The sequence below is a fragment of the Phyllostomus discolor genome, chromosome 2, assembly GCF_004126475.2.
Source record: "Phyllostomus discolor isolate MPI-MPIP mPhyDis1 chromosome 2, mPhyDis1.pri.v3, whole genome shotgun sequence".
Lineage (NCBI taxonomy): Eukaryota > Metazoa > Chordata > Mammalia > Chiroptera > Phyllostomidae > Phyllostomus > Phyllostomus discolor.
The window spans coordinates 150,937,668-150,951,957 of NC_040904.2; the positions used below are offsets into that span (position 1 = coordinate 150,937,668).

The following is a 14,290-nucleotide window of genomic DNA, read 5'->3' on the forward strand; positions in this document are numbered from 1 at the left end:
CTATGTGAAACAAAAACGGCCAGCAAACCCTTGAAGGCACATTCAACTCACTCAGGGCACGTTGAAAAAATGTTTCCTGGGCTTCAGTGAGAGAAATCTAGTTCAATTCATTTGGAGCGGGGCCCTGGCACCACAATTTTTAATCCGTTGAAGAGGAATGTTACCGCAAGTCAGTGATTTTCAAACTTTTTACAGTCACAGGACCTTGCCAGGAGTCCCTCCTTACCCTGACAGGTAATGCGTGACAGGTGTGTGAGGTCTCTGCTGGCATCACAAACTGTCTCAGGTTTTGGTGAAGCCCTTGTTCCCCCCAGTGTAAACACAGACCACCCAGTCCGTTCAGAAGGGAGCATTTTAGGAAGGCAGAACGGAGAAATTGACTTAGGAAGTGTTGGTGGAGGGAGCACTGAATTTACAAATAGTGACTCTGCTTCCTAATGTGTGATCTGCAGTTTTAAACGTAACTCTGATTTACTCAAATCTCCTACACCACATATATTTGTCGGAAATTGTCCTAGACTCCCCACTTGACGGCCCTTAAAACTTTTACACACATGCATTCTTCTTTCTTAAATCCCACGCGACTGCGGAACAGGGCTGAGGAGCCTGAGGAGGCTGGGGGCGCGGTCCCAGCGACTCCCGCGCAGGGACTGCGGAGACCCTTAAGAGCCCGTGCCAGACCCTCGGCACCCGGAGCTCGCCGGGCGCATCCTGGGACGCCAGGTGAGCCGCAGGGGCGCCGGCCCGCAACGCCCAGCGTGGGAAGCCCGCTGAACTTTCATCATCTCCAAATTTGCAGCGGCTGGAAACCCTCGGCAGGGCGTCCCGACCCCATCGGCGGCCGGAGTTGTGCTGGAGCGGAGGACACACTTCCAACCCAGCAAAGACTAAAGCTGCTGCGGGTCCGCACAGCCCCGCGCGCCCTTGCTTCCTAGCGGGGCGCGAGCGCAGGGTCTCCCAGGTGAGATGAAGACAGAGGAGTCCGCGCCCGCGCGCCTCGGCCCCGCCTAGAAGGAACCCCCGGCGTCTGAATGGGCCAGAGAGACGTCAGTCAGGACTCGGGAGCGGGTCCTGGGAGCGCCCGCCCCCTTGCCCGGCTATAATAAGTGGCCCGGCCCCGCGGCCGCGGGCGGGTGAAGGTGCGCGCCCGTGCCGGGGTGAGGCTGAGGGCGCGCCCAGCCGGGTGCAGCTGCCGCAGCTGCCGGGCGGCGAACAGCAGCCGAGACCCGGGGAGGGAAGGAGGGGAGGGGGCGAGATGGATGGCACCCCGGGCTGCCCGTGTTCCGTTCGCACTAACTCCCGAAGGTGTTGCTTCCAACTTTTACCTCCTTAGGAAGCAGGAAACGATAGTGTTAGGACTGACACTAGAGTGTCAGTGCCGGATCTAGTAACGCCCATATCAGTCTCCCCCGCCCCCCCCACCCCACCCCAGGCCCCGCGCCCCGCGTCCCCCCAGTCCCTTGTCTGGTCTCAGCTTTGTTATCATTTTTATTCACCTCCAGAACATGGACTTCGCCTGCCTCTGGCTAGGGTTGCTGCTGCCTTTGGTAGCTGCGCTGGATTTCAGCTACCACCACCAGGAAGAGATGGAAGAGTTTTTGAAGAATGTTGCCCAAAACTACACTTCTATCACTCACTTACACAGTATTGGGAAATCTGTGAAAGGTAGGGTCCGTCTCGTGCACTTTTCCAAAACTCGCTTTCATTCATTAAATATCCCTTAGCTTCGTGTCCCCTCTCTAGGAAGCTACTCAGAGGAGCTCCAAGCGGGCACACCAATGCCTTGCTTGTTGGTGGTTGTCTGCTTTTGTGTGTTGTGTTGCTTTATTTTGTCAGGGGAGTGGTAACAGGACGACCTGAGTTTTACTAAATGCTTCTGCTGTCATTCGATGTCACTGAGTCCTAGGAATTAATGAATGGTGTTCTGTCTTTTGGATCTTGCGAATATCAGTTGCCTGGAATGTGTATTCTCGTTCTTTTTCTAGACAAGCTTCTGATAGGAAAGTCAGTCCGTCTGTCCATCTCAGGTTTCCCTTTTTGTTGGCTTCTTTAAATATGATTCAGACTGTTAGTATCTCGTCTAAAGGTCTCTTTTGAACTAAAATAGTGCAATTCTGTTGATGAGATTTCCTTGTCATGTATAATTACCCGAAATGCTTCAAGTTTTGCAAAAAATATATTGGCTCTGATGCTGTTAAAGGCTGTTTTTAAAATCACCCATTTGAATAAGACAATTGCTGGATAATAAATACACATTAAGAGTGATCGCTACTGCTTCTAGCATTTTCACATTTATCGTTTAATTGCTGTATTGATTTAATTTAGAAACTAGATATTAAGTATAAATATATAACTTTATATTAAGTAGTTACCATTTTTATAGATGGGGATGTTGAATCATAAAGATATTAAGTATTTTGCCCAAGATCACCCCAATGTTAAGTTTTATCACCAGGTTTGGCACTCAGGTCACTACTTCAAGGCTTGGACATTGGGGCAAGGCAAATAATTTTGATCACATATTACTTCTTAACCCTCTTTAATTGCATTGGTACCTGCAAAGAGATTACCTGAAATAAGTGCTTAAATCAAAAGTCTTGTCAAGTTTATGTAGTTTGGATCTCAACTTTTTGTATCTTCAAGCCCTAACTGGATTTTAGCTCTGAGCTTTTCAGCCAACTGGGAGTCTCTTAATTACCATATTCTTACTTTTTCCCCTCAAATTAAGGTCAAGTTTTCTATATTAGAAAAGAGATATTACATAAATTTACTTATGTGCAATGTAAAATAAAACTCCTGGGCTTATCTGTGTGATGGCACCTTTGTTTTTAAACCACATTGCCAGAGAGATGGTGCCAGACCTACTCTGCATTGCTCTATAATCTAAAAGTATAGAGATTGCATGTATGAGAAATCATATCTTGAATCAGCATATGTATTCAACCTTTTGAAATCACTCCTGCCTGAAGTTAGATAGGAGCAATTTTAAAAGATCTAAGAGTACTAATTATATTAATAAAAGAAATATAGAACACAACTAGCTTGAGTTATTGTTCAGTCATCATTTAAACCACAAGATGAGGAGGATGTTGTTAATTTTAAGTACAAAATTAAGTACTAGATTTGGTAATTTTTTTTATTTTTGCAAGCACAGAGTGCTTGTGAAAGAAAGCTGGGGAGTCTCTTAATGTGAACCAGCTATTTTGATCTACCCTGCGTGATATCAGACCACAGAGCAGTAGGCTTTTTTACTTTGTATGCACTCCTGCGGTTAAAGCGCTGAGGAGCTATCATGTACAAATGATATGACACCAGTGGTTAAATATGTGCGCTGAGTATGTTCTGAATAATTACTCAGATTAAGAAAAATCCCAAATCTGCTATTAGGTTCCAAGTAGTAGATTAAAATACACACTAGTAGCTGGGCGTCAGTTTCTCCTGTATCTGCATGTTAGTATGAGCATTAAAGACAGAGCTGCTTTGTAGGCACTCTTCACTAGGAAGGCAATTTTCGAGAGCCAACTTGCCCTCTAGAGTAGGAGTACTGATCTCTTTTCCCTTGTTGTCAAGGAAAAAAAAAAGACAACAACCAACACAACAAGAGCCATTGGTGAGAATGAATCAAAATTATACCTATTTTTTTGTCAAATTGGCAAAAAATAAAACATTTTTTGGTGTGCTGCAGAATTTTAGTAGTTAATGTGTACCATGAGATAAAAAAGATTAAAAATAGCTGCTCTAGTGTAAGATAAGTTTGCTTAGCAAATAAGATTTATCATACATGGTATTTATTTTCCTTTTTTTATGACTATGGGCAACCTACTCAGAAGGGAGATTAATACTCCTACCTTGCCAAATACAGTTTTAATTTTTGTATATGCATATTTCATATACTTTCACTGTTGTAATAGTGGATTCCAGGCTACTTTTTCTTTAATTCTCATTATTTTAAGACATTTTTCCATGAACTGACAGAGTCTGCCAATATGAATTGGTTGCTATATAGTATTTTATCCTCTTGATTATCTAAGTTTTCTTAAGTCATTCACCTCTTTAAGACATCTGTATAGATTCTGATGATCTTTTTTTATAAATAGTGATGCTATAAATCCTTCAGGGTATGTCATGATAAGTACATTTTATTATATTTGGTGATTTTGTTCAGGTTTTTATTTGAACTGTTTGAAAAACACAGAGAGGTTGAGTGCATGTATACCTTTCACCTAGGTTTCAGACACGGTACTGGTACACTGACCATATTTCAGTTGAATCTTTGGAGAAACTGCACTACCAAATAACATAGTAAAGAAAATCTACATGAAACAAGAGAAGCAACTTAAACAAACAAAACACCTGACAACTGAGTTGAGAAAAATCAGTACAAGTACAATGTTCATTGGTTCCTTCCTCTGTTCAATTAAAGAAGCTTCTGCCCCTTCCCCTCCATGTGTGAAATTTCTAGCCCCATTTGAGTAGCAGGATGCCTGGAACATATTCAGTAATTTGTATCTATTTGATGGATTGAATATTTGCTGAGCAAATGCCATGTGAACCAAGCGAAGATGTGTGCCATTAATTCTCTACCTCAGTAGTTCTCTACATTCAGTAGTCTGCTTTAAAATATAAATGTATTGGTGGGAGGGATGCAGACATGGAACGGACTGGACTCTCACCTACCTGTGGTGGATAAAAAATTGGTATGTCTAAGGCAGCGAGGAGTCCCAGTCCCACACCAGGCCCTCCAGCCCAGGGTTCCAGTGCCAGGAAGATAACTTCTGGCTAAAACAACCAGAGGGGACAGAGTCAGAGGAAGAAAATTCTAGACTCCCAAGTGGTTCATTCCTCTTAAAAACCTACACACAGACTTACTGAGACTCACTCCCTCTGAGCTCCAGCACCAGGGTAGCACCTTGAAAGGTACCAGTGGCATACAAGGAGAAACCGAAGTAGCTGGCATCAAGGCAAGCAGAGGCCATTGTCCCTTTTCTGAATACTCCCCTTGACAGAGCCACAGAGCCTGTAGGATGGTGCCATATCTGGGACTCCATCAACCTGGCTAACACTGTGTGCCCCGTCCTGAAGATCCCCAGAGACTCCGTCCCACTCAACTTAGAGTCCCACCCAAGCTGCTTTTCTGTATGAATGCTGGTCTTGGCTCATGCTTCACAACTTCCTAAATCCTCTCTGGCTTCAGTGAGCCCCAGGCCTGGCACTAGCAGCAGCCAGCCTAGATTCACAACTTGGCTTCACCTGGGGATCTCCAAGTCTAACACATGTAGCAGCCATCTCAGATTGCTTTATAACCCAGGCAGGATGAACCTGGACAAAAACACAAGTGGGAGCTAACCTTGGCCTGTACCACTCAGGAAACCCCAGAGCCTGCACACCCAGTGGACAACTATGGACCACATCAAAGTACCACCACCCTGTCCCTGCACAACTGACCCTCCACAGGGAGTGGAGGTTGGTGGTTAGTGATCCTATGATCACTAACCTAATGATCATAGCTGCTAGTCCTTGCAGCTGACTGGCCTGGGTAAATCCCTCCCATTGACCTGCCAACAGCAATCATGTCTCAACTATAAGAGGAGGGAGTACTCAGCCCACACAAAGGGCACACCAGCTTGAGTGATAGAGGAGGCTGTGCCACTGGACCCTATAGGACACCTACTACATTAGTTCACACCACCAAGTCATGAGTCGAAGCAGCTCTACCTAATACATAGAAACAAACATGGGGAAGCTGCCAAAATGAAACAAAGAAACATGACCCAATTGAAAGAACTGATCAGAACTCTAGAAAAAGAACTCAACAAAATGGAGATAAACAATCTATCAGATGCAGAGTTCAAAGCACTGGTTATAAGGATGCTCAAGGAACCTAGTGAGGACCTCAGCAGCATAATAAAGATTCAGTCAGAAACAAAGGATAAACTAATTGAAATAAAGAACAATTTATAGGGAAACAGCAGTAGAGTGGATGGAGCCAAGAATCAAATCAATGACCTGGAACATAAGGACGCAAAAAACAACCATGCAGAACCACAAAAAGAAAAAAGAATCCAAAAAACTAAGGATAGTATAAGCAGCCTCTGGGACAACTTCAAGTTTTCCAACATTCACATCATAGGGAGAAGAGAAGAAGAGAAAGAGCAAATAATCTCTTTGAAAAAGAGATAGATGGGAAATCTACTTGAAAAAAATAATGAAACACAACTTCCCTAATTTGGTGAAGGAAACAGACATGCAAGTCCAGAAAGCAGAGTCCTAAACAAGATGGATGCACTCCAAGACACATCATAATTAAAATGCTAAAGGTAAAGAGAGAAGCTTAAAAGCAGCAAGAGAAAAGGAGTTAGTTACCTAGAGGGAAGTTCTTATAAGACTATTAGCTGATTTCTCAAAAGAATCTTTGCAGCTAGAAGGGATTGGCAAGAAATATTCAAAGTCATGAAAAGCAGGGGACTACAGCCAAGATTGCTTTGCTCAGCAAAGCTATCATTTAGAATTAAAGGGCAGATAAAGAGCTTCCCATCAAGAAAAAACTAAAGGAGTTCATTGTCACCAAACTATTATTATATGAAATGTTAAAGGGTCTTATTTAAGAAAAAGAAGATCAAAACTATGAACAATAAAATGGCAGATATATATATCATTTTTTAATCTAAAAATAAAATAAAATATAAATGTATTTATTGTGATTTTCCCTGCTTAGCCATACCCCCCAAAATTAGTTCTAGCACCATTATAAATGAGAAGTCCTACCATCTCTGTTTTAAGAATCATATCTTGCCTTTGAAACTTTACTTTATCTAATTAAGGAAGCTTGGAAAGGGCAAAAAGTAGATAATAAAAATCTCTGTTATCAAGTGTTTTCCTTGTATTAGGTATTTTAATGCCTTATTTCAATCTCAACAACTCAAAGTAGGCATTTTCCTCGTTTACTGAAGAGGTCAAATATGGCACAGAGAATTTAACTTGCTGAAAATCACACGGCTGGCAAGTGTTAGAGGGAGGTTTCGAACTCAGATTCACCTATCTCCCAAGCACATCTCTTTTCCCTTTAAAGAAATAGCTTGAGTGGACCTGGAGATTATTATGCCAAGTGAAATAAGGCAGTGAGAGAAAGACAAATACCGTACGTTTTCACTTATATGTGGGATCTAACGAACAAAATAAGCTGATGAACAAAATAGAAACAGAGGCTTGAAGACATGGAACAGACTGACAGAGGGTGGGGGAGGGGGGATTGGATGGAGGAACGTGAGGGGATTAGTCAAAGAACACACATGCATAACCCACAGGCACAGACACCCGTCTGTGTCATGGCCAGAGGGAGGGGTGGGGGTGGGGACTGGGTGGAGGTGGGCAAAGAGGGGGAAATGGGGACATAGGTAAGACAGTGAACAATAAAAATCAAGTTAAGGAAAAGCAGCTTGACATAGATGTAGCTGGTTACATGGAGATTGAGGTTGTTAGTGGAGGGTTTCAGATTCATGGTTTGGGCCACGGAAGTGTTGTCCATTACAGTACTCATTAGCCCCTCTGTTAGTGAGCAGCTGAAATGCGGCTAGACCAAACTGAGATGTCCTAAAGTGGCTTTGAAGACTTAACAGGAAAAAAACAAAATTCTCCATTATATTTTATATTGATTACATGTTAAAATGATATTTTAATGCATAGATTAAATAAGAAATACTTAAAATTAATTTCATCTGTTTCCTTTTGCCTTTATTAATGTAGTTTTGTTTCCTAGGACATTTTAAATTACATATGTGACTTTTATTATATTTTGATGGGCTATGTTGATCTAGGGAGACATTTATTAATAATATTTTTCTGTGTACACAAAGAATTCAAGTTCATTTAGAAAATTTGGAAAATACCGAAAAGAAGAAAATCTCACCATCCAAAGGAAACAGGTGCCTTCCCCCTTCCAGCGCGCCAAATATCTTGTTTGTCCGTGCAAACATTTTATTTAGAAAATTTGATTTTTAAAAGATTTTATTGATTTTTTTAGAGAGAGGGGTAAGGAGAGAGAGAAAGAGAGAAACGTCGTGTGGTTGCCTCTTGCATGCCCCCAACTGGGGACCTGGACTGCAACCCAGGCACGCACCCTGACTGGGAACTGAACCAGCAACCCTTTGGTTTACAGGCTGGCACTCAGTCCACTTAGCCACGCCAGCCATGGTGAAAATTTTATTTTTCATGATTGTTTTGTGTCCTATCAATGGATATACTATTGTTTATTTAACCCATACTGCACTGATGGACATTTAGTTTGCTTCTAAACTTTCCTTCTTATAAACAATGCCATAGTGAACATCTTGGCAGCTAAGACAGCGAAAGTTGTCAATACACAAGCTTTGGAACCACAGTGTCCAAGTTCAAATTCTAGGTTCTCTACTCTGTAGGCAGTTTGACCTTGGTTTGTTAGCACAAAATCAGTGCTACGTAAGAGCTATTGTTAGGGAGACATCTACTGCTATTAGGGATATATTTTCATAAAAGTAAATTACTAGGTCTTAAGCAGTTTTATGTTATTTCATACATGTGACCAAATTGCCTTCCAAAAAGATTGTATTGATTTAAAATCTCATGAGAAATATATGCTAAGGAAAGAACAAGTCTTATATTACTCATAACTCAATACTGGCAGTGATTTGAAAGATTAGTGGAGTATTTGTCAAAGAGTACAAAGTTTTTATTTTCCAAGATGAATATGTCTTAGAGATCTACTGTATATCATAGTGCCTATAGATAATAATACTGTATTGTATGCTTAAAATTTTACCAAAAGGATAGATGTTATGTTGAGGTGATGATGATGACAATGATGAAAGATTAGTGTATATCAACTTTTATTTGTGTTTAATGTATAAGGGAGAATTTCTTTCTCATGCTTTTTTTCACCCAAGAACTCTAATATTCATATATTCATTCAACAAATATTGACTTAACTCCTCTACCAGGGGTCTTTATACAATTTCAGATGCTCAAAAGTCTCCCTAGATTTGGCTTAGATCCCTGCCCTGAAGAGGTGTGTACTATGTTCACACACACAGGTCTCTCATTGTCTACTGCCCTTGACTGTGTAGATTTTGGCAGGTGATTGGCCCTCAAAAGAAAAAACAAAAACAGACATTGTATATTAAATTTTGCCACAACATTTAGTTTTCTGTCACACTCTGTTTACTTCTCAAGTACGGTCATGAAGCCAGTTTGCCTGAGATCCTGTATAAAATGCTCTTTGTGACATAAGGGAGTGGGGTATACTGAGGACTGAATATCTAGAAAACCACTAAAATCTAGGAGTTTCAGCTGAAATACACATGTTTGTGATTTCAAGTTACACTGATTAAGCAAGACTTTCCCCTTCTTTAACTTGAAATGCAAAGTTTTTTGTTCTGAAACATCTTATAGATATTGCCCTTGTTTATAACCATTCAGGGTTTTTTTTAAAGGCACTGTTTTTTGTTTGTTTTCTTATAAGGAAATCATTTAGACTGATTCTGTTTGTAGTATAATTTAAAAGAGAATATCCTAAAAATAACACAGAATTTTACTCTGCTTCTTATATCTAGTAACCACTTTTATTCCAAATCTCAAATGTGTCTAAACAGAAATACTCTAGATGCAAATGGCATTTGAAACTTAAAAAAAAAATGACAGCCAACATCAAGTAAATTTTACTATTTCCTAGCACTTTACATATCTGTTCCCCTGAATCATTTTAATGATTTTATAAAATACCATTATTATCCCCATATTTGCATGTGAAGAACTGATATAACATGAATTGTCCATAGTTTGTAAATGACAGATAGGTGACTGGAACCAGTCTGTCTTATGCCAAATAATAAACAAACCCTTAAATTTTTTTTGCTGTAGAGGAAAGATTCTCCGGTTATCTTAATCTCTGTTCTTGTCACCTACCCTGCCTCCTACAGATCTTCCCCCCAGCTCCTGTGATTCTGAAAAAGTTGACAAGCATCCTTTGCCACCCAAGCATATTAAATGTTTATGGGGTTTTTTTTTTTTGGGGGGGGGGGGTGAGTGACCTGTGGAATTTCTTGAACCCTTTTCAGTATTCACAGTTTCATCCAAAGCAGTTTGAATTCCTAATTTTTTTGCTGTAAACTTAATTTTTCCTATATGGAAAACCCTTGGATTATGAGACAGAAGATGGCAGAGATTCTGGTTTACACACTCGTCCACCCATCCACCAAACTGCATCTTCTGAAAACAGTGGTTCTCATTAAGAGCAGTAGCCCCCCCTAGAGGGAAGTTTGGAAATTGAGGGGATGTTTAGGCTTTATAAATCTTGGGTTGGAGGAGGTGGTCACTCCTGGTGTATCCTCCTGATCTTGTTAGCAACACACAGGATAGTCATGCACAGTGAAAAATTGCCCCCTATATTTTTTGATACCCTCTGTAGGGGAAAGACCAGCTTAGAATGATCAGAACCTAAAACCAAACTCTGGTTTTGATAACAAAATACTTTCCCTCACAATTTTAATATATACTGAACTTTCCAGAAGTGTAACTATAGATACGATGAGAAGAATTTGATTTTATTTTTCTCTGAACTTGGCTGAGAGATATTTTGCATTCATAAAATCCTCACATCAGTGACCACACAACTGTATTAGTCTGCATTCGGGATAGATGCAGTCACCGTGATGCTCAAGGACAATCAGCCTTCTGTATCCACAAGTTCTGCATTGCTGGATTCAACCCACTGCAGATCAACAATAGATTTACAAGTTACAGCGTTGCTGATGTATATGATATAGTTAGATCTGCCGTGGTTGCATCTGTACTGAACACATACAGACTTCTGTTTTCTTGTCATTATTCCCTAAACAATACGTACAACAACTATTTACACTGTACTCACATTACTGTATTAAATATTATGAGTAATTTAGAAATGATTTAAAGTATTCAGGAGGATGTGTGTAGATTGTATGCAAACATTACACCACTTTCTATAAGGGACTTGAGGATCCTCGGGGTTTGGTGACCGTGGGAGTCCTGGGACCCGTGCCCACGGATGCAGAGGGAGCACTGTGGAGATGAGCATCCGACTGTTCCATTGTGTCTCCTAGTGGACTGTGCCCAGATTTTTACATTCTGATGCTATGTTTTGTTATAAGTTGCTTTCCTTTTATTTCTCCTTTGTATACAGTTTGAACACTAAACTGACCTTTTTGAAATTATGCATATAAATATTATATTTTCTAGGAATTTCATGCCAGCATGGTAAAGGGAGAGCTGCAAACTACTGGGCATGAGAAAAGGGCCATAGACTGATGGGGTTAGGAGCGGTTCATCTGCCGTCACAGACAGAGAGCTGATAGGGACCCCCGTTCAGATTCACGGAGCAGCGTCTAAAAAGGTGTTTGGTCTCTGCTCTCAGTCAGTGCACACATGTGTCTGGAGGTAACACAGTGGTGACAGCCGTATCTAGGGTCGGGAGGTGACAACTCCCATTAGCTCTGTTTGTATATTTAGAATTTCTCTTTCTGTAAGAGTGCAGAGCTGGAAAGTATAAAAAGAATCTTAAACATAGGTAGTAGTGGAACTAATATGTGCTCACCTGTTGTCTTATTTTCTTAATAAGGATCTAAAGATTTTTTTAATCCTAAATTAAAATCTAAAAAAAAATACTAAATACCAATGTGCATTTGGGTTAGGGGAAAGGTATTAGATCAAATCTTCCTATCTAGTGATTTAAAACAATTGGTACTCTCCCTAACTTTTTAGCAGTTCAACGTAATGTAATACACTATAGCAGTTTGCTGAGAGGTTTGTTAAGTCCTAATTTGAGTGTGTGTTAAAACAGACATGAGTTGCACATGAATAATGTTTCCCATCTGTGCATGTCAGATGTTTAAGTTGAAGGACAAAGTTTCTAGTCTGTGACCTTTCACATGCATAACTTCAAACTGAGGGCTTTGTCTTCACTGCGTCAGGGAAGGCGCAGCCAGCTTCAAACAAGTTCCCTTCAAACTGGCCCAGAGACTTATCATGAATTTACCCAGAGCTGCAGATAGCGGCCTTTTCGGTGGGGTATGAAGGCATTAAAAATAGGGCTTATGTACTTGGAGTGTTCACCCTATTACAGAGTTCACCAGAAGAAACCTGCTAAGTAGCTCTTCTATTTGTTTAAATAAAGGGCTTTCAATTAGGCACTTTCCCGGGTCTTTAGTTTCTCCAACAGGAATCTCTCTGAGGGCATGGGGGCTGCACCCATGGCACACAACAGGTAAAATTCAGCACAGTGTTCATTCTTAGAGCAGGTGTGGATGTGACAGACCATTTGACCATTTATTCAGTTCATCAAGGCTTAGTTCAAAATGGTACCTTTTCCTGGAAGCCTTTTTCTAGTCCTGGGCAGAGTTAGGGTCCTGCATCCTTCTTCCCCAGTATCTTCCAGTAGCTCCAGCTACATTGCCCCTGGAGAGCAGGGACCAGGCTTTGTTCACCCTGCATCCTGGGCCAGTGTGTGCTTACATGTGGCAGCCAATCTTAAGGTCAAAGCAGAGAGCTCTTCCATGTGTGGTAAATGAAACATGAATGTAAATATACCTTCATACAGTATAATATGTTACTATTTTGTAGAAGTACATAAGATGTGTATTTTTATATATACTTTTATATAGTTACATATACTACATGTAACTTTAGGTAATAACTTTGTAAGATTATACATATTGTATGTAGTAAGTACTTCAGTCTCAAGAAAATGAATTCTTTTTTTGCAATGTAAACTTTTTTTGGCTAAAACTATTTTACGGTAAGTAATATGATAACTTGGAGAGGTAGAAGTTAAGGACCTCATTATGCCACAGCTCCAGATAAGTTCCCGGAGTGGAGGAGAAGGCAGCGAGGAAGTGAGTGTGTTTCAGGAGGTAAAGGACATAATGAATAATTCACTGACAAGCCTAAAGTTGTTCTTCCCCCTCCCCTCAGCCCCCCAAACCTAACCAAACATGCATCAAAAGCAGAGAGGTAAATACAGGACACACACACACCCCTCCATTAAGCAGAGTTTAAGTAAATATCCCGGGTTTTATCTGAACAACACAAGAATAATTCAAGTGTCTATTTAGAGAATGTAAAAATAGAGAAATGGAACATGTGATGAAGGCTTTCCCCCCAAAAGTTAAACAGAGATTTGAAACCCCTCAATTTTAAGGGTCTTTTTTCCCTCCATACTCAGCAATGTTGTACAGATTTAAGATGAAGGCAGCCAACATGTTTAACTATTCTTGCTGTGAGTGGTTCAGGAAGGTGTGGGTTTGGGAAATACACAGGTATATAGACTGCTGAATGTATCTTAGCTTTAATTTTTAGTCCCTATTAATATTCACTCCCATGCCATTGCTGGTGACTCAGTTGAGCCCAACAATTAAAATTCTTTTATTTTTTTAACTATATTTTATTGATTATGCTATTACAGTTGTCCCAATTTTCCCCCTTTGCCGACTATCCCCTCACCATTGCCCCACATCCCCTCCAGGACCCTTGCCCCATATCCCCTCACCATTGTCCATGTTCATGGGTCATGTGTATAAGTTCTTTGGCTACTCCATTCCCTACACTGTACTTTACATCCCCATGGCTATTCCCTAACTACCTATTTGTACTTCTTAATTCCCTCGCTTCTTCACCCATTCCTTCACAAGCCCTTCCATTTGGCAGCCATCAAAATGCTTTACCGTATCCACGAATCTGTCTCTGTTCTTCTTATTTGTTTAGTTTGTTTTTTACATTCAATTGTTGACAGATATATATTTTTGTCACTTTACTATTCATAGTTTTTATTTTTCTCATTTTTCTTCAATAATTCCCTTTAATATTTCATATAATAATGGTTTGATGACAATGAACTCCTTTAGTTTTTTCTTGTCTGGGAAGCTCTTTATCTGCCCTTTGATTCTAAATGATAGCTTTGCTGGGCAGAGCAATCTTGACTGTAGGCCCCTGCTTTTCATGACTTTGAATATTTCTTGCTAATCCCTTCTAGCCTGCAAAGTTTCTTTTGAGAAATCAGCTGACAGTCTTATAAGAACTTCCCTCTAGGTAACTAACTCCTTTTCTCTTGCTGCTTTTAAGAGTCTCTCTTTACCTTTAACCTTTAGCATTTTAATTATGATGTGTCTTGGAGTGCATCCATCTTGTTTAGGAGTCTCTGCTTCCCGGACTTGCATGTCTATTTCCTTCACCAAATTAGGGAAGCTGTGTTTCATTACTTTTCAAATAGATTTCCAATTTCTTGCTC

General features: G+C 40.5%; 1 protein-coding gene across 2 annotated transcripts in view; it reads left to right on the forward strand.

The window, feature by feature from the left end:
- The first annotated feature begins 1,058 nt into the window (after window positions 1–1,058).
- Window positions 1,059–14,290, forward strand: part of CPM (carboxypeptidase M) — an 82,915-nt gene continuing 69,683 nt past the window's right edge. The window contains exons 1-2 of one of the 2 annotated variants that reach the window (XM_028533463.2): window positions 1,059–1,157; window positions 1,503–1,665. In XM_028533463.2, the coding sequence (XP_028389264.1) occupies window positions 1,506–1,665 (160 nt within the window). In that variant the 5' untranslated portion in view covers window positions 1,059–1,157; window positions 1,503–1,505. Of the gene's footprint in view, window positions 1,158–1,232; window positions 1,306–1,502; window positions 1,666–14,290 lie in introns of those variants that run through there. The other variant, XM_036018698.1, reaches the window with a different exon arrangement.